The 21,287-nt window shown below is 34.9% G+C and overlaps 1 protein-coding gene and 1 long non-coding RNA gene across 2 annotated transcripts in view; both read right to left on the bottom strand.

Annotated features, from left to right (window-relative positions):
* The window catches only part of LOC107461680 (MLO-like protein 6), a 4,446-nt gene extending 2,238 nt beyond the window's left edge, over window positions 1–2,208 (bottom strand). Inside the window, exons 1-11 of the mRNA XM_021130133.2 lie at window positions 2,106–2,208; window positions 1,960–2,017; window positions 1,697–1,881; window positions 1,498–1,614; window positions 1,359–1,419; window positions 1,170–1,258; window positions 1,000–1,074; window positions 643–737; window positions 479–528; window positions 336–376; window positions 75–248 (exon numbers count right to left, since the gene is read on the bottom strand). Coding sequence (XP_020985792.2) covers window positions 75–248; window positions 336–376; window positions 479–528; window positions 643–737; window positions 1,000–1,074; window positions 1,170–1,258; window positions 1,359–1,419; window positions 1,498–1,614; window positions 1,697–1,881; window positions 1,960–2,017; window positions 2,106–2,135 — 975 coding nt within the window. The 5' untranslated portion in view covers window positions 2,136–2,208. The remainder of the gene's footprint in view (window positions 1–74; window positions 249–335; window positions 377–478; window positions 529–642; window positions 738–999; window positions 1,075–1,169; window positions 1,259–1,358; window positions 1,420–1,497; window positions 1,615–1,696; window positions 1,882–1,959; window positions 2,018–2,105) is intronic.
* Window positions 2,209–12,257: 10,049 nt separating this feature from the next.
* LOC107461697 (uncharacterized) lies at window positions 12,258–13,559 on the bottom strand. Its single transcript, XR_008002188.1, has 3 exons — window positions 13,420–13,559; window positions 13,073–13,170; window positions 12,258–12,609 (listed from the first exon to the last, which is right to left on the bottom strand). It is a non-coding gene; the product is annotated as an uncharacterized LOC107461697 (long non-coding RNA).
* Between the last annotated feature and the right edge of the window lie 7,728 nt (window positions 13,560–21,287).

The raw sequence follows: 21,287 nt of genomic DNA, 5'->3' as shown, positions 1-21,287 counted from the left end.
AATTTTAATAATAAGTAATAAATATTAAATAAAATAATTTTTTTTCTAGTATTATCGAAAATATTTATAGGTACCTGAAAGAGTACAAAATTAATGAGGTAGAGCATAAGTTGAGGCTTCTTAAACCAGAAGAGGTCATCACCAGGCTGCACCACCGGTGTGCCTTTTACTATGTCTCCTCTTTCTCCAATTCTAAGACCCATCTTTGTTATTATCACTTGCAACTTGCTTCCAACTATTACAATTATCTGCATTTTATTTCGTTTCATTAATTTCCTCCCTCACATTATTACATGTATGTTTAAATAAATAATAATCACAACATATGTGCTTACAATCAAAGGAACAAAAGGCATCCACAGATAAGAGTACCACCCTGTAATAAGGTTCATGCATAAATGTAGAGTTATATATATATATTTAATATGTGTGTTGGGTAGTTACAATAAGATGTAGTATTATAATTGTATTGGCTTACCATGCGTGTGAAACAGGAGAAACAACACTGTGATGAACCAGATTGGAGGACTGAACCAACAAATAATTGGAAATAAAATAAAAGCACTTAATTATAAATTCACTTAATTAATGTATTGGTAGCTAATTGTTAAAATACATATATATAGTAATCATCACATGAACCTGATTTCTACAACAACTTTGAAGTCCTCTTCCAATGTTCTTTCAATGTATTGCATAAAATCAAACTTCTGGTGACTTTGAGGTGCCAAGTGTGCCTACATCAATTAAATAATGCATGAAATGGAGTCACTAGTTAATTATAATTAAAAAAAAGAGTGCTAGAGGCCAGTAAGTTTTGTGTTTTGGAACTATCAATTGGTTATCAATAGTATTTTTAATGGCGTGAGATTACATTTAACATAAAAGATCACTCACTTTTTTTTTAATGGTTAAGTGCTGGCTAAATTGTTAAAAAAAGTGCTAGTCCTAGACTTTTCTTAAACAAAATGAAGAACGGTAAGTCATAAATATAGATACCATGACAAACCCATGTCTCAAGGTCAAGTAATCCACTTTAGGTACTGAGCATACAAACTGCCTGAAGAAACAAACCTGCATGTATGCATAGAAATAATAATAAATGTAACAGAATATACATAGATATAGAAACTAAGAACAACATGAGACAAATTATGAGTTTGGCTTACAATCCAAATGAGAATAGGATTTGCGGTCCACACACTCAAATGTCTCCTCCCAAAGGAAGTCTGCCTCGTAAGTCTGAACTTTTCAGGATCTGTTGTATGTAGTATTCATGAAAAACACAGTAGATCAGAATATAATGCAATGTGATGAATTAGTTTCCTAATAAATAATAATAAGCACTAATAACTAACCATGTGAAAATTGATACTCAGGTGTCTTTGTTTCCTCTTCCCATTGTTTCCACCTTCTCATCTATTCTTCAAATGTAACAATAAGGTCAGCAAAGAAAGATTTAAGATTTAGAATTTAGAGTTATGGGTAATTAATTACCTTTGCAGTGCCTAAAGCGAGAGTAAATATGCAGTAAAGAACATGAAAAAGAGCGAGCACGAAGATAAATATGTGCAGTTGATGAATGCTTTGAGCTGATACAAGCGCCACTTTACCCTGCATACATATATACTCGGTCAATAATATAGGAACATGATACATATATGTATAGATGATAATTGATATATAATAATTGCACCTGATGAGCTGCACATTGATGAGTAGATGATCCAGGTGCTAGTAAAAATACATGATGGTCCTCTGACTCTTGTTGATGATTGCAGGGGTGCCATGTGGCAGCAAGCTTTTCTGGTACACATATCCTCGATATTGGACCTTGTAACACCGTTAGCAGCAGCGATATGAACCCCATTAACATAAGCTCTGCATGTATGTATGCATGCATCATCATTATTATTATTATTAGTGATGATGATAAACTAATTATTAATGAATACATACCAGACTTGATCTTTGCAAGTGACTCGTAGAGAGCTTTCTTGCGCTTCTTCCTCAAGCACTGCATGTATGGCAAATAAAATAAAATGCATGAAGGAATGAAGTAAAAGTAAAGCATGGTGCATGCATGATTGTTTATGGATACATACTTTTGCTATGAGGTGGAAGATGTGGTCCATGAAAATAGAAATTAAGAGCAAGACAAAGCAAACAAGAGCCACAGCCCAAGTAGGTGTTTCCTCTAAGCTTCTTCCACCACCCATAATACTACTCTACGTTCATTCTTCAGAGATCGGAGGAGGACTACCTTTTATTTATTATATTTTCTGAGCTACGTTAGGACAAACAACGGTATTTTATTTTATTTTATTCAACTATATACATAAGGAATGTTGAAAATCAGCATCCAACACATCCAGGGGAATTTATTTATTTATTTATTTATTATAGTATCTCTTGGTCTCAGCAGGTCAAAGATCATCCAACAGATCAATGACTAATTTATTGTGAATCAGAACTCTAATGATTCAATTGTTGCATGTACAAAATGGATTCAGACTCCTAATAATATTTTCATGAATTAATCACTAAATCAACTAAACTTGATTAGAGAAATTTATAATTATTAAACATAGTACAACTAAGGAATTGGCCAAAAACTTGACTTGGACTGTCTTGCTGAAATCTTGGCGGAATGGCAACTAATTGTGCAAATTAAAATAAGAGTCCTTGCATTGCGATCTTATGTTTTTTAATAAGAGTTCTTTCAAATTGATTTACATAACCTTACAAAATATCGAATTTGAGAGATGTTAAATTACGAGTGAAAACGACATGAACTTTTTTGGTCTGAAACAAATGTGAGTTTTATAGGGCTTAAATAAATGTATGTTATTGGGTTTGTGCAAATGTACCCATTGACTTACAACAATAAAAATATGAAAAGCGACATTGTTGGGGGCATTCCGACTTTCCGAGAATTGACATAATATTTGCCATGTCAATATAATAATTAATAACAGAAACTCAAGTTATATAAAGAATCACATAATGTTAGTAATGTATCAAACTTTTGTTCAAACGGAATAATTCTAATTATAAACCATTCAAACATGCCAACTAAAAAGAACACAAATGAAATGATTAAGTACAAGGTTAAGAATAAAATTTAAGGATTCAAATTGGCTCAATTGGTTGATCTTATCTTATTTGTTTCCTGTTTTTCTTGGTCAACTTGATGTATCGGTCCATGGGCACCTACTACAGTCGAAAGACTAGGACCCAATATAATGGACAATGATTAATACTAACTTGCAAATTGCCATAAGAGTATTAGACCCATATGTCCTACTCCTGATTAATGTGTATTAACAATTGGAAGCTGATGTTCCAACAACTTATTTTATTACTATTGCATTGCATGGTGAAATCATTTTCAACATTACTAATCACTAATTGTTCCACCTTTCGTTGTCTCTCACCAGCAATAGTCCAATGAAAAATTGTCATCCCTACATTATCTACAACTACAAGCCACAATTGTGTTTAATTGAATTGCTTGTAAAATTTCACCCTTCAAGAAATTAATGTTAAGAAATTATTTAATTTCTTAATTTGTTTGAGGGTAATACATATATTAATTCTAATAATAAATTATACTATTTTAAATTAAATGACTTATATAACGGTGATTTATTGTTATAATAAATATCAAATTGAATAAGTCATAATACTTTTTTATTTGTAATTATTCTCCACATACAAAGTTATTTTACAATACAAGTCCATATAAGTCATTTATATTCACGCGCACGATTTTTTTCGTACCGCTGCTGTACGTTCTTTTTCTTTTCCTCCTCCTCCTCCTCCTCCTCCTGCTCCATCATTTTCATTATCATGATCATCATTGTTATAGTCGTCATCTTCTTCTTCTTATACGTATCGTTGTTATCATTATCGTAGAATTTTTGTCATATTGATGACGTTGCCTAATTCAAAATAAAAAAATATTTTTATTAATTTGTAGCAAAATTTTGATGTAGAAGTTCTGAATCTGAATTGTTATTGTGATGAATATGTTCCATTCTCGTTTTGGTGTATTTTAGAAAATTTTTGGTATATTTTAGAAATCTTGCAATGTGTTCTGTATAATTCAAAACTCTTTCTCTTTCTCCTCCTCATCTTCTGCTGCTGTTTCTTGTTCTTTTTCATCATCATCATCATCATTATTTTTTTCTTATTCATTTTTTTCTTCTTGTTTTACTCTCTTAACAAGAATAAAAACAAAAAAAACAAACAAATAAAAAGAAAAAATAAATTATCAGCATCTTCTTCCCCTCATCTTCTGCTGCTGCTGCATCTTCTTTTTCATTATCAGCATTATCTTCTTTTTTTATTCATCTTTTCCTTCTTGTTTTACCTTCTTAAGTTTTTTCTTGTTTTACTCTCTTAACAAGAATAAAAATAAAAAAAAATAAACAAAGAAGAAGAAGAAACAACATATAATGCTGTAAAATTACTTGAAAGAGAATGAACCTACATTTATTCAACTAAAATAAAAAAAAAGAAACAAGAAAAAAAGAAGAAAAAAATGCATTAAAAAATATTTTTGTGCATTTATAGCAAAATTTCGATGTAGGAGTTCTGAATCTGAGTTGTTATTGTGATGAATTTGTTACATTCTTGTTTCGATGTATTTTGAAAAACATTCAGTGTATTTTAGAAATCTTGCCGTGTATTTTGAAAATATTTCAGTGTATTTTTATTCTGATAATTACGTTCTACATAATTCAAAACTCTTATTCTTCCTCCTTCTCATCTTCTGGTGTTGTTTCTTCTTTTTCATCATCATCATCTTCTTTTTTTTCTTATTCATATTTTTCTTTTTTATTTTACTTTCTCAAATTTCTTCTTGTTTTACTCTCTTAACAAGCATAAAAATAAAAAAAATCAAACAAAGAAGAAGAGTAAACACATAATGCTGTAAAATTATTTGAAAGAGGATGAACCTGCATTCATTCAACTAAAAAAAAGAAAGAAATAAGAAAAAAAAAGAAGAAGAAAAATACATTAAAGAAAATATTTTTGTGCATTTGTAGTAAAAATTCGATATAGGAGTTTTGAATCTGAATTGTTATTGTGATGAATCTGTTCCATTCTCGTTTCGGTGTATTTTGAAAAATTTGCAGTGTATTTTGAAAATATTTCAGTGTATTTTTATTTTGATAAGTTCTACATAATTCAAAACTCTTTCTCTTCCTCTTTCTCATCTTCTGCAACTTCATTTTCTTCATCTTTTTATTTCATATTTTTATAATTTTTTTGGGAGAAAAAATAAAAAAATACATAATGTTGCAAAATCAATAGAAAAAGGATAAAAAGAACGACGATGAAGATGAAACACGCGAAGAAAAAGGAGGAGAAACGCAAAAAAAAAAGAGAAAAAGGAAAAGGAGGAGGAGGAGGAGAAACGCAGGATACAAATAACGTTAGAGGAGGAACAACATGATTTCACGTACGCATTATGTAAGTGGATTTTGCTGGATTAGAGTTAACTTGTATGCCAAAAATATTTGTACGTGTAGCATAACTCTTTTATTTGGACTTTTAAATTTAATGGGTGTCGTACTCGAATAGTCGAATATAAATAGTAGCTTCAGAGTTTCGGTCCCCAATATACCAAAAGTCGCTTCATCAACACTTTTTCATTAGAGAAGTTGCAATTCAACCGCCCTATTAGAGATACAGAAAATTTTGGTTGAGGAAAACTGAAACAACTCTTCTATTAATTTCTAATTTCTAATTTCTATGAGTAAAGATATACTTTCACATTATGATATATATATTTATGGTGATTCAATATGAATAATTTGGATTAATAAAATAATTTATTTCAACAATTAATGTTTTTTTCTCTCAATAATCATATATTGTTTGAACTTTGAAGGAGAAATCTTTTATGGGCTTTTCAAAATGCACTTATAATAACAGCCTTATATTATTCTAGGATCCACAGTGGGCCGGAGTGCTTAATGCATATATGAATATGATACATTATATAAAGCAAAATAATTAATTTTCATATTGATCAAATGAATATTTTAAAGAACTTATGTGATTGGTGACTATATAAAATATTTAATATTATTTATATATTAACATTAAACTCTTATTTATAACTTTACAATGTAAGTACTTGCGTTTAATTTCTTAACACCCAAGTTTTCAAGAACAATTCAGATAAACTGAAAATGGAATGCAAGTAACATTAATGTATAACACACGAAAACAATTATATTTTATGAATGGCATTTATAGTTACGGGTTTTGGGTTTTGTTCTGTTCATGTACAGCTGAGGTATGAGGGTTCCTTTCACTAACTGTTCAGCTTTGATGGAGAGCAATACGTCGTCTTAGGAGAAGGATTAAAAATCCCTCGACAATGCGAAACATAGCGGTGGGAGTATTTACAAAAACCATTTCGACATTTAAATTAAAATAGGATGTTAAGAAAGCAATATAAAAAAGAAATAAAGTGTGATGTGTGACCTGACCTTCTCCGAGTTAGTTAACTCGTTTATATAGATAAGTGAAGTGTTAGCTTCTTTTTGTTTGTTCGGATCTTTTAGCAATATTGTGGGTGTCGTTAGTATTGGTAACGGACTATAGATGATGTTTGACTAATTTAAAACTGTAATTGAGTTGCGTGATTGAGCTCTTATGCACGATTATCTCCGAATTGTTTGGTCGGTTTTGATTTTTATCCTATTCCCGAGTTCATAGGGTACACGTCATAGCCCCCAAGCTTGTCTTACTTTGTGCAAAAGCAGTAAGCAAGCTTTTAATATGTTCGTCTTAGTTTTTAGTTTTTTTTTTTAGTTTTGCGCCTATTGGTTTGATTAATTTTCAGCTGTGGCATGCGTTTCGGTGTGTGCCTGGCCACTTTGTAAGTTGAAGTACGAGTTGAACTGTTTCTAGGTTATTTCTCGGCTTGGTGCATGATCTTTTGCTTTCCAAAGCTTAATGATGTATCGAGTTTTTTCAAGTTTGGGCCTTTCAAGGGTCGTTTCTAGATGGTGAAGTAAAATATAATAAAAAATGAAAGAAAATTTTAAAGACATTTTTACCTTGTGAACCATGTGAGAATTAATGCTTTCTCTCACCGTTTGGGTTTTTGATACTCGAGCGATTATTGCTTGTGTTACCCACAAAGTTAGTGGGCTTGTAATGATACATTGTTGCTGTTTTGGAATTAATGTTCTGATTTTTCAAATTTTTTTTCCAAGTTGACTCCAGTATGACTTCCACAGGTTAGTGTCTTCTTCTAAAATTTTTTGTTTTTGTTTTTGCAATAGCAAAAGAGAAAGAGAAAGAAAAACAGAAAGTGGTTGAAGTAAGAAAAAAGAATCAGTATCATTTGGTGCAAGATGATGTGAGGACTCGTTCCTCGTCGTATGTGGACGCCGAGTCGTTGCGTGAACTTAAGGGTTTGAAACTTGTGAAAGATGGTTCGGGTGTGGTAGTTGAGCTTCTTCACTGTTCTGGTGAAGATAGGGTTTGTGAGAGGAGAGGGGATTGACAATATTTCTATATGTACACCCCTTGCCTTACTGAGCTACGCGTGAGATTTTCTTTTTCTGGTTTCGAGTGCGACGTTGTTACTCAACTCAATTGTGCACCCTCGCAGTTGCACCCTAACTCTTGGGCATTTCTGCGTGCTTTTCAATGTCTCATGGATTTTCTTTCGTTTCCTTGTTCTTTATCTGTCTTTTTCTCATTGTTTCAATCCAAAGGGGTGCAGAAAGGGTTATGTGTGTTTCTGAGTAGCTTTCCTGGACGTTCCTTTTTCTACTATACAAATCTTCCTTTAAAAACTTAAGTCTCTGTTTGTTAAGGTGCGGTCAGTAGAGACCGAGTACCCTTTTTATCTAGATGACGAGCTTATAGAAAAATTTTTCCTTTACTGGTGCTCCGAACTGATTTAAATTCTTGAGGCTACTGAGTGGAGCGAATAGGAGGACTGTCTTTTAGATTTTTTGATAGAGAGCTTTGCTGCTGGGGAGTGTTTGTCGATTTCTAAACTTATGCATTTTCATGATACTGGTGACAGGGAGGGTTTGAAAACTTATATAGGTAATACTTATTTGTATTTCCTTGCAAGTTTTGTTTTTTTCTGACTGCTGTGTCACATTTGTACTATTACCCAGCCGGCGTCGTAATTTAAGAGAAAGGGGGATGATACCAAGAAGTCCTGAAAGTTATATCGGAGAGTGATAAAGAAGCTGTTGGTAGTAGTAAATTCGACTTTGATAGGCAAAAAAGGCTCCATGGTTTCATTCTTATTACAAGTCCACATTCATTGTGGAGTGATTAATTCCCCTTTGCCGAGCTTTCTAATAGGGTCTCTCAGTATCCTGGCGACATGCTTATGACCTGCCGAATCGACATGGGGGGATGGGAAAGTTTATTCAGGTCAACTGTATATTATTTCTTTGTGTCTATGTTTTGAATTTTTGTTGCATTGTGTTTATCTCGTTATTTGTCTTTCAATACAGATTGTTGCTTCACGTTTGATATGTGTGGGTCGCACGATCGAACTGATTGGAGCCGAGCAGCAGGTGGCCATGGAGAGAGTTGCTTAGTTAGAGCGGTTGTTGAAGGAGAAAGACGACGTCAGCATAGATGTGACGATGAAGATGAAGAATTCTGAAGAGGAGATTACTTGCCTTCAGGATCAAGTTCGACTTCTTCAAGCAGAGATGAAGGAAAATGTTAAGACTAAAGGGCAGCTGACTTCCAGGATTCATGAGCTGGAAGAGGAGAGGATGGAAATGTTTACTTCCGGATTTGATCATGCCGTTAGTCAGGTTGCTGTGCTTGCCCCCGAGTTTGATTGCGGTCAGCTTGACATGACCAAGATTGTCATGGGGGGCAAGCTAGTTGTAGATATAATTGTGGAGGATCATGATGAGAATGTTCCCCCTCTTTGATACATATTTATGTGTTGTTTGTTCTTTGTTAATACTTTCTGTTTGCTGACTCTAAACCGGATTGTTATTGTCTTTTTGTTCTGACTGTGTTTAAGTCAGGTTGACACTTGGATATTTTGATAATTAGAAATATGTATGTTTGACTGCTGTCGTTTTTGTGTTTGCGCATTTATTTGAAAGTAGAATGAGGCGAAAAGATCGCTTATTCATATGTCAGTAAGAACTCTGCTCTTGTAGTAATTGACAATTTGACATATTGGGCGTCCAGCCTCATTAAAACCCTCCTTAGGTAAAACCCGTATTTGGGAAAAAACCTCTAAGGGGGAAAAAGAGCACCTTCATCCGCAGATTGAAAAAATTTACGATCTATACAATTTTAGAGAAGAGATATTCCAGTTTTCTGATAATGGGTCGCCTCTTAGTATTTGTAATTGGTAAGCCCCCATTCCGAGTTTGCCGTGTGATGGAGGTCGTCTTGCTTCTTCTGTTCTTCTAAGCACGAGGTCTCCTTCATTGAATGTCTTGGGTACTACTTTCTTGTTATGTTGTCTTTCGATAAGTTGCTTCATTGTTCTTTGTTTTATAGCTGCAATTTCTCTGTCTTCCTCCACAAGGTCTAGTTCGGCTTTCTTTGTGTCTATATTGTGGCTCTTACTGTATAGTTCGGCCCTTAAGGTAGGGATTCCGACCTCAATTGGTATTAGTGCCTCTGTTCTGTATACTAATTTGAATGGTGTCTCGCCTGTAGTGGTTTGTATTGTCGTGTTATAGCTCCACAATATTTCTGGGATCAAGTCTGCCCATTCACCTTTCGCATTAGTGAGCTTCTTTTTCATTGCTTGCAAGATTACTCGGTTAGTAGCTTCGGCCTGCCCATTTGTCTGTGGGTGCTCGACCGAGCTAAAATGATGTTGTATGTTAAAGTTTTTCAAGAATGATGCAAGTTTGCTATCTGTAAATTGCCTACCGTTATCCGATATTATTTCTTTAGGTACTCCAAATCTACATATGATATTTTTCCATATGAAAGATCGTACCTTTTCGGCTGTTATTCTTGCTAATGGCTGCGCTTCTATCCATTTTGAGAAATAATCTATTGAGACTAAAAGAAATTTTACCTATCCTAGTGCTACTAGGAATGGGCCGAGGATATCAAGCCCCCATCTATAGAAAGGCCAGCTTACCTCCATGCTGTGTAACACCTCGGTGGGCTTCATTGAAATAGCGGCATGCTTTTGATAGTTGTCACATGCTTTTACCTTTGTTATGCAGTCCCTTTTCATTGTTGGCCAGTAATATCCTATTCGGATAATTTTGGCCGCCAGTGCTCGTCCTCCTATGTGGTTGCCACATACGCCCTCGTGGACCTCGGTCATGACTTCATTGGCTTCTTTCTTGCCAAGGCATTTTAGTAGTGGGTGTGAGAAACCTCGTCTGTATAGTTCTCCTGCCACAGTTGTATAAAAACTTGCTTTTCATCTAAAGCTTTGAGGATTAGTCTCATTACTGGGGATGGTCCCTGTATTAATATACTCAAGAAAAGGTATTCTCCAGTAGTTTGTATGAGTGATGTTCATTATGCACAATGATTAGATACTAGGATTTTCTAGTGTAAGTTGTGATAGTGCCGACGTGTGTGTATTTGCTCTAGTGTTCTTCTCTCTATGCATATGTGATATAATGAATTTATCAAATTTTGAAATAAGATCCTTTGCTATAAGTCAATACTGCTCTAACAGAGGATCCTTTACCTGAAAATCTCTTTTGATTTGTTGGATCACCAAGAGGGAATCACAGTATACTGTTAGGCGTTGTACTTGGAAACTGAGGGCGAGTTTGAGACCTGCTATGAGCGCCTCATACTCGGCTTGCTTATTGCTCGCCGAGAAATGGAATTGAAGGGATTGTTCGGCCATTATTATTTCTCCTTCCTTTAGTACTATCCCAGCTCCGCTCCCATCTCGGTTTGATCCTTCATCCACGTGCAACTCTCAAACCTGTTCATCATGTTGCAAATTTGGCTATAAGTTCAGAAACAAAGTCTGTCAAGATCTGTGATTTCATAGTTGGTCTTGATTGGAACTGAATATCAAACTCAGAAAGGTCGATGGACCATTTGGTCAGCCGTCCTGCCAATTCTGACTTTGTCAGTATCTGCCTTAATGGTTTGTTCGTCCTTACGACTATTGTGTGGCTCTGGAAGTAGTGCCTTAGTCTCCTTGCTGTTGTTACAAGTGCCAAGGCTAGTTCTATTCTGGGATATCTTCTTTCGGTTAGTTGCATGACTCTACTAACGAAGTATACTGGTTTTTGTGCTTTTTCTGCATCAGTAACAACGACTGAACTTACAGAATAATTGGAAACAGATAAGTATAAATACAAAAGTTTACCGATCTCTGGACTTTGCAATACTAGTGGTGAGGATAGGATGGCTTTAAGCTCGGTAAATGCTATTTCACATTCTTTTGTCCATTCGAACTTTTTATTCTTGGAGATCGTCTGGAAGAAGTGGTATGATCGGTTTGACATTGCGGGTAGAAATAGTCATAGTGCGGCCACTCTTCCTGCTAGCTGTTGTACTTCTTTGATTGTTTTTGGGCTTGTCATGTTGAGTATTGCCTCACATTTTTCGGGGTTCACTTCAATCCCACGTGAAGTCAGCATAAACCCGAGGAATTTTCCTCCTTGCACCCCGAAAGCACATTTCTCCGAATTGAGTCTCATATTATATGCTCGGATCTGTTTGAATATTTCTTTGAGGTCGTCACAGTGCGATCCTTCTGATGGAGTCTTGGCCACTAGGGGTGTTCGCGGTGCGGTTTGGTTCGGTTTTTGAAGAAAAAGTCATCCGATCCGATCGTGTAATTAAACTGCGGTTCGATTTGGTTCGGTTTTTTATCGAAGCCATCCGAACCAAACCAAACCAATTAAAATCAGTTTGGTTTGGTTCGGTTTATTCGGTTTTTTCAATCAATTAAAAAAAAAATACATCACAATTAGCAACGCTTTGAGCAAGGCTGATGGCCCTTTCACTATAATCCGTGCCAGTCAAATCAGAGAACTTGGAAAGGTAGCAAGAGTAATATATCTTATAAGTGTACCTTCCCTCCAAAAAAGCATATAATAGTATTAGTATATACATTTCCATGCCACCTTTATGTAGCAACTTTCTTTGTTTACTTGAATATATCTTTGTTTTTCATGATTTTCACATATTCACACCTTGGTTTTGATGCTATGGAATTCTCATTTAATTAGCAATTAAATATATTTGTGTATGAACAAATTTATATGGCACAAGATTCACATGCCTTCCGATTTCCAACAATACACATTTTGTTATAATAAATAGTAATTCAGAAATTTGCTAACTTTTACAAAGTCTTTCTTTTCTCTTTTTTTATATAAAAGAATTATACAGCATATATTACTAAAAGTGCAGAACATCACAAGAAATACCATACCCTGTTTAGCTAATTCTTGGAGAAGGAAACCATTGCCTGTCCTAATGTGAAGTACACTCCAATTAGATAAAACTTTATTTCCTAAGTCACTAGCTTCAGCTTTGACATCATCAACATGATTTGGTATGCCGCCTTGAGAGATGTCAACGCACAAGGCTTTTGTCCAAGATGCAACTACTTCCATCACATCAGCCCCAAACCTGCACATGCAAAATAAAGGCAGAAAACATAAATGAAAGTTAAACAAGTCATAATGTTCATCATTATAGATAGCGCAACAATGTATCACTACCAAAAATTGCCTATAACAATAATGTTCATCACTGCCTAGAAGTTCTCTTAACCAAATTAACCAAGTCACAACAATGAATCAATAACCAACAAGGCAACAACAGTACCAAATTACCAAGTCAGCAATAAATCAATAAACAGCAATGATCAAGAATAAAGTGAACAAAACCTGAATAATAAACTGATAACCCTAAGCTGAACAAGAAATCAATAACAAGCAAGACCAAATTACCAACATAAACTGAACAATAAATCAATAACCATTATCCAGCATTCCAGCAATAACAAATTATCAAGAATAAACTGAACAAAACCTTAACAATAAACTGATAACACTAAACTGAACAAGAATGGTAAACAGCTAAACATTACCTGAATAGATGGCTCGGGCTCCATATTCACTTGAATCGGCTGCTGGGTGGAAGTGGCAAGGTGCTGTGTTGATCGTGGGTGCTGTCTGTTGTGCTGCCCTATGCAAGTTTAATATAATTTGAAGATGAAAACATGTAAAATTACCAGAAATTCAAACAAAAATACACTGAACATAGAACAAAAATTATTCAAAGAAAAGCATAAATTCAAACAAAATTACACTGAACAAAGAACAGAAATTATTCAAACAAAAGCATAAATTCAAACAAAATAAAATTATTTAACAATGACCAGAAATTCAAACGAAAATTCACTGAACATGAAACAAAAATAATTCAAATTAATACCTGACTTGGATGAGTTGGATCCTCCATATCTGGTGTTCGGTGTTGGGAGGTGCTGCATGCTGGAAGGGGCTGGTCCGGCGCTACTGGGTGGCTGGTCCGACGCTGCTGGGAGGCATTGCTGCGAGGCGCGGCTGGCTAGGAGGCGCTGCTGGGAGGGGGCTGGGAAGGGTTGGGGTAATGAGGTTTCTTGGCTGCGCTAGGGTAGGAGAATAGGAGTTAGTGAGTTAGTGGTTTAGGGTTATCTGATGGGTTGGGCTTGGGCCGTTTGGGGGTGGGGGGCGAATGGTTTTTTATGGTTTTTAGTTGACCAGTTCGGTTCGGTTCGGTTAAGGTTTTTAGTATCAAAACCGAAAACCGAACCGAACCGCATAAAAACAGCAAAATATAATTTTTTCGGTTTTTTTGGTTTTCGGTTTATTCGGTTCTCGGTTTTTTCGGTTCGGTTGACCGGTTTTGTTCGGTCTGGTTCGGTTTTGAACACCCCTATTGGCCACCATGTCATCTACATAGATTTTCATATTCCGACTTATTTACCGGTGGAATACTTTGTCCATTAGTTTTTGATATGTTACACCTGCATTCTTTAGGTCAAATGACATTATCTTATAACAAAAATTCCCATGTTCTGTTATGAAAGTTGTTTTGCTTTGATCTTCTGGATGCATAAGAATCTGGCTGTAACCAGAGTATGCATCCATGAAGCTTAAGCTTTTAAACCTGGAAGCATTATCTACTAGTTTGTCAATACAAGGCAATGGGTAAGCATCTTTCGAACACGCTTTGTTAAGATTTGTAAAATCGACGCACATGCACCATTTACCTGAGTTCTTTCTTACCATTACTACATTTGAGAGCCACGTGGTGAAGCGGATCTCTTTGATGAAGTCAGCATTGAGGAGCTTCTTAGTCTCTTCCAAGGCTGCCTTCGCCTTTTCGGCCCCGAGGTTTCTTTTTTTCTGAGCCACGGGTCGGATCATTCTGTCGATGTCGAGTTTGTGGCAAATGATGCTTGGGTATATTCCTAGCATGTCTACTGGGTTCCAGGTGAACAAATCGGTGTTGTCTTATAGTACCTTTATTAGTTTTAGTTGCTCCTGCTTTTCAAGAGCTCGATCAATATAAGTAAATTGTTCTGGTTTTGAGGTCAGAGGGACCTTTTAGAGTTTGTCTGCTGGCTAAGGTCTTTCCTGGGAGTCCTCCCGAAGATCGAGTTCTGCTAGGGACAGTACTTCATTTGTGTTGTGGACAGCCTTTACTTCTTGTTGAAGTTTTCTCCTTGTGTTGGCCCCTTTTAGGTTTGCATTGTAACATTGCCGAACTTGTTGGCGATCTGAGTAGATTGTTGATATCCTGCCATCCTGTACCTGAAACTTAAAACATAGATGTAAGGTAGATACCACTGCTCTGAATGTGTTCAGAGCAGGTCTTCTGAGAATAATATTGTAAGGACTAGGATAGTCGACTATAAGGTACTAGACATCAATGGTTTGTGATAATGGGGTGTCCCCCCTTGTCGTTTTTAACCATATTTAGCCTTTTATTTGGACCCTCTCTCCCGAGAACCCAACGAGTTCTCCGGATGAAGGTTACATGACTTTTTCAGATAATTTTATTTTCTGAAAAGTAGAGTAAAATAGGACATCGGCGCTACTTCCTGGGTCCAAGAGGACCTTTCTTACTAACAATTCACCTGTTTGGATGGCAATTATCACTGGGTCATCCAGGTTTGGCCCTGGAAAAGATAGGTTGGCCTGACTGAAGGTTATTTTGGGCTCCGCTGTATCCACCTTTCCTTGGGGCACTATTCCTTCAATTGCCAGCATTGCTCGGTAACTTCATTTTCGTGCCGTATTTGTCTCACCTCCCCTTGCGAATCCTCCGGATATGCAGTTTATGACCCCTTTTGGTGGGTTGGGGTTGGACCATCTACGGTCATCCTTTTCTTCCGAGGTTCGTTAACGCTCTCCTCGGTTTCGAGTGCTTTCACTATTTCTTCTTCCTTTGACATACTTGTCTAGGAGACCTTGTCGGGCTAATCTCTCCAATAAGTTCTTCGCAATTATGCATTCATCCGTTGTGTGTCCATACTTCTGGTGGAAAGCACATTTTTGCTTTTGTCTACAAATCGCTGATATTGGTAACTCCGTGCTCGTGCAGGAGGATTTATTATTTTGGCATTGAGAATCTCTTTGATTATTTTTTCTCTCTTTGTATTGAATCTGGTGTAAGTGTCGAATTTCAGTGTGAGCTTGAAAGGCTTCTTTGATTCCTTATTGCTTGGCAATCTGAAGGCCTTATCTTCTTCTTTTCTGGGCGGTTGTCTGTCCGTTTTCTGAGCTTCACGGAGTTCTTTGACCTCCATTTGACCTGCAGTCCTTTCTCGGAACTCCTCCAACGTCTTTGGTTTGGTTATCGCAATTGTCTCTCGGAACTTACCAGGCTTGAGGCCGACTTTAAGGGCGTGTAAGTGGACTGCCGGGTCTATGTTTGGAATCTCCATGGTCGCTTCAGCGATCTGAGTCATGTAGTCCTTTAGGCTTTCGTGTTGTCCTTATCTGATTGTGCCTAGGTAATCTGATCCGTGTACATATATTCTTGATGCGGCAAAGTAGTCGATGAAAGATCTCGCCAGCTCCTCAAGTGAAGAAATTGAACCTGCAGACAACTTAAAAAACCAGAGCAATGCAGCACCATCAAGATAAGTAAGAAAAGTTCGACAAAGTACATGTTCATTATTAGCGCCGTTAAAAAAATCATAGATTAGAATTTCTTAACATGGGCGCGGGGATCACCGATCCCCTTGTATGGCTCAAGAGTGGTAGGCAACACGAAGTTTTTCGGCATCTGAAACATGCTGATCTCTTCGGAAAAAGGGTTGTCTAAGGTCAGCTTTTCCTTTGGCGGGTTGATACTCAGGGGGTCTGCATTGCCCTGAGTCGAGATTTTGGAGTTTCCTTCCTCATATTTTCCGGCGTTATTGGCGGAAGACAGCTCGGCTATCCTCTAAATTTTCGCATGAAACTCAGCAATCTGAGCTAGGAACTCTGCCTGCGTGAACTGTGGGTTCCCATTATCGGCCATACCTGAGGATCGAGAATCTTGCAAAAAAAGGAGTAAAGAGCCGGAGAAAGAAAATAGTGGGGTTAGATAAGTTAAGTCCCCACGGTGGGCGCCAAATGCCCGTTTATGTACAGCCGAGGCATGAGGACTCCCGGACTCCCTCCACTAACTGTTCAACTTTGATGGAGAGCAATACGTCGTCCTAGGAGAAGGATGAAACACCTCGACAATGCGAAATACGGCGGCGGGAGCACCTGCAAAAAGCATTCCGACACTCAAGTTAGAATAGGATGTTAAGAAAGTAATGTAAAGAAGAAATTAAGTGTGATGTGTAACCTGACTTTCTCCGAGCTAGTTAGCTTGTTTATATAGATGAGTGGAGTGTTAACTTCCTTTTGTTTATTCCGATCTTTTAGTAATATTGTGAGTGTCGTTAGTATTGGTAACGGACTGTAGATGATGTTTGACTAATTTAAAATTGTAATTGAGTTGCGTAATTGAGCTCTTCTGCAGGATAATCTCCGAATTATTTGATCAGTTTTAATTTTGATCCTATTCCCGAATTTATAGGATACACGTCAGATTTTATTAGTTAGCAACGCAATCAACCCAATATGTAATTAAGGATTACTTTATGGATCTTTTCTAACACCTCAAAGCAGAATGAAATTATATAGTAGGTCCAATTTGAATTTCGATCGATTAAGATAAACTTTATTTTTCATTATTAATGATTAGGATAACCTTATCACGATTTGAGTGGCAATGAAAGCGCTTGAGGCATATCTAAACCCTAATGGAGTTAAATAATTATGCTTGCTGAAATTAATTAGTATAATATCCAAAAGATAGATAATGACCCGTATAGGCACCACCTCTTTTAATTTCTTTCTTGATGTTTCGTCCATGCTCACTACTCACCTTTGATAAAATTTAAAAAAAAAAATAAATAAAAAAGAGAGAAAGAAAGAAAGAAAGAAAGAAAGCATACCCGTTTATGGTTGTGATACCCCAATTTAATTTGTATGTGTGTAATGATGGGGATACCCTTTGTCTCCTATGTTGGACCCACCACCATACCTATTTGTTTTTTGGAACTAAGCAAAAGCATGAAACACCTTTACAAGGCATACAATCCTTGTTACACACTAAACACCCATCCACCACTCTTTGCCTATGCAAATTAAAGTTCGTTTTATCTATCTAATTATACAATTATATTATTAGCCACCCAATTATGTTACTTAAAGTTGTACACACTTAATTATGAGAATTCATGTTAATTAATATTCTACTATGCATGCCCTCAACCAACCATTAGTGCGGCTCATCTAAGCTATTCTCCTCTCTAATTATTCTAAACAAACTTTAGATTATTTATATATAAAAAACTATTCATGCTCTTTAAGTTTCAATCACATATATATAGATAGTCGTGAATATACGAAAATTGATGAACAATAATTATAATAATAAACAAAAATGAAATTAGATAGTAGTGTATGTGATAGAAGAAAAGAGGGACCAATGGCAAGAACGTAAGATTGGAAGGGAGACATGGACATATGATGGAGGGTACGATGAATGCGGGCGATTAATAAGACTAAGAAGGGAACAGTGGGAAGGTGTTTATTGCCAACCAAAGACAAAAACCAATCCACCGGACAAAGACACATTGATTAAAGCAAAGAAAAGAAAAAAATAGAGAAAAGTAAGGATGATGATTTTGTGTGTGTCGCACAAATATTGGAGCCAGCAGCATGTGTGGGTGCTCACTATTAATTACTAGTTATTAGTGTCCATTCACCACACATTTCATCTTTTATAATAAAAGAAAACACTAATTGCAAGTTTAGCTATTTTCATCAAGGTTCTTGACAAAAGAAGGAAAAAATGAATTTATTTGATAGAGAGAAAGACACAAAAAAGACAAGCATGGGTGTGAGATAGAGAGCTTTAATAAAGTGATAATGGAAATGCATGTCTGTGTCTGTGCCACAACGTTACATGTAGACTGTAGTAGCTTTCAATAATACAAAGAGTTTCGAGAGAAAACCACGGGGGAACACACAACACTACTATGGATAGCCTTAGGGAATTTTACTGCCTACCACCCACGTGCGTTACCAACACCTATGGAATCGAATCAAAACAAACAAACATCCTTAATTTTCGTGAAAAAAATAATTTAAAAAAAAATTATTCACCATAGTAAATTGTGAGAGAGTCCAGTAAAAAAAATGAATCGTATTAATTGTGATTTTTTACCTTTTATTATTCACTCTCTTATTTATTTTTGGTCTCACTTATAAAATTAATGGTAAGAGATCACACGTCATTTTCTCAAATATTAAAAAAACTAAGAGAGGAATCCATTTTTTAATAAATCTTCTTCATATATATTATTAAGAATGTATATCATAAAACGTTCTATATTATCGTACAATCACATTTGTTCTTTTAAATAACTATTCATAAAAATTATTATTTTTATTAGTATAATATTACTTAATTAAATATTCATATAAAACTACCTTAATATACATTGTCAAAGCATGAAAAATTGCATGGATGGACAGGTATTTTCAAAATAATCAATTGTATCGCAATAATTGATTTAACGTAGAAATGCGCGTTAACTAAAAATAAATAATCACGAGAAAGTCTTTGTTTTTGTTTTATTATTATTTTGGAGAAAAGTTAGATAATACTTAAAGTTACGATCATGCGGTAATCAAAAATTGTTTCAAGTTGGAATTGAAAAATAATTGAAATGGCGCATGCGGTTAAAAAGGTTGGAATCTATTGAAGAAGACTGTTATTGTCAGCATATTGATTCAGGAAACAGGGGAAATAAAAACAAAAAACAGTAATATCACAGTGTGTTCAGTGTTAAATAGTTATTAAGCTTTTGATGCCAAGGACATGTATCATAACTAATTAGAGTCCTTTTATATACCATCTCGTGCTGCTGCTTTAAATTCCTTTTGGATTTTTATACACCCTCAAATCATTTATTTCTTAACATTATAGGGGGAACCCAAAATGCTTTATTTTATTTTTATATAACTTAGTAAATATATGTGAACATGCACCAATGATAGTTAATTGGGGTGACTCATAATTATATTTGTAATTATCGGTAGTTCCATAATTTTTTAAGGAAATAGTATTTAATTTATCGTAAAAATTGGTTTTAAAAAAATTTCATATCTGATATTTTAGTCTATAACAAATTTTTATTATGTAAAAATACTCAAAAATTAATTCTGTCGTTTTAAAAAAATTTATTTATTTGTCTTATATAATACTTTCAGAACATAAATTATCTTATAATAAAATTGGTTAAAGACTTATTTATTTAATATCTATATTAAAAATTTAATTAAAAGTGACAAAAAAATTAATTTGTTGTTAAACAAAAAATGTCAAATTTGATTTAACATAAGAGCAGGTATAAAAATACATATTGTTGTCGGTGACACATATATATAGTAGAGCAAAACAGAATTAATCTTTTTGTTTTCTCTTTGCATTTAATATTGGCAAAGCAAAAGAGAAAAGTAGAAGAAGAAAGAAATTAAAGAAATGAATCCAACTCCAATTTAGAGTCAATTTAACCCCACTTTTGATGTGGACTAATCCAACTTTTATGACTTTTGCACGAGGACAGACAAATCTTTAAGTCATGTCTATTTCTAAGTGTCTACTATCTATTTGTAGCCATGTGGAATATGTATGTATATCTATATCATATTCTCTAATTGGCATCTTTCCTAACCAACTTAATTATTCACTATAAACATTTAATCTATTTACTTGCAAATTAATTATATCATTGTGATCTAGGAACGAATAACCATGATGATGATGATTTAATTATAAACACAAATCTATGCAATGCATCTATACTATTATATATAGTTATATACACATGAATATGATGATCTAGTTTTACAATCGATTTTCCCTTCATGAATTGATATTGGAAAAAAAAAGACTGATTACGACTTATGATTGATTGCCTCAACACCTTTTATAAATGAATGTTTCTGAAAAACAAAAAAACCAAAAAGGCAAAATGGCTCGTGCATGCCAAAAATAGTATTACTTTATAAAAAGACATTAAAGGATTATTTAGGTCATAATAAATAGTGCTTTGATTATAGTCACCAAAAAAAAAAAATAGTGCTTTGATTATGTATTATGGAAATGAATGAGACCTCTCTCAAGAAGAGAAGAGGCCCTTATTAGTTTCTCCAAAAAGAAGCACTTCAAAGTTCAAAAGTGTTTTCTTAATTCATGTTTTATGCATAACAGTTCTTATCTCTTTGTCGGGGAAGAGTTGAAGTTGTGTAGGGAGTGTTGGATAAGGATAAATTAATTAAAAAGAAAAAAATGATAGCCACTTGCCTTATTCATTGGCCAAAATTTTCCATGCGCTCATGCATGAACTTTTGATAATAATTATTACTACCCTTGAATTTTACAACTCCATATAGATATATTTTGACGTTTAACCAAACTGTTGAATTAATTAAACTTAGTAACTCGAAGATCAAAACCTTCAATTTACTCAAAACTTTTCATAATTATTTAACACTTGTGAAGCAACCTTGTAGTCAAACAAATTGGCTATTTTTGTTTTGATTGGCTTTGTTTTGATCTTCTCTTTTACTAAAGAGTAAGCTTGCAGTAGTTAAGTTACTTGTCTTACTTTATGTGGGGCAAAATATGGAAGTTGCAGCATTTAAAGATCCTGTGGTATAAATATAGTGTAATGCCACTTTTGGCTATGTTCGGTTGCT

Source organism: Arachis duranensis, chromosome 8 (assembly GCF_000817695.3).
Source record: "Arachis duranensis cultivar V14167 chromosome 8, aradu.V14167.gnm2.J7QH, whole genome shotgun sequence".
Taxonomy (NCBI): domain Eukaryota; kingdom Viridiplantae; phylum Streptophyta; class Magnoliopsida; order Fabales; family Fabaceae; genus Arachis; species Arachis duranensis.
The sequence above is the reverse complement of the archived record's forward strand: the minus strand, read 5'-3'. Positions and strand labels throughout refer to the sequence as shown.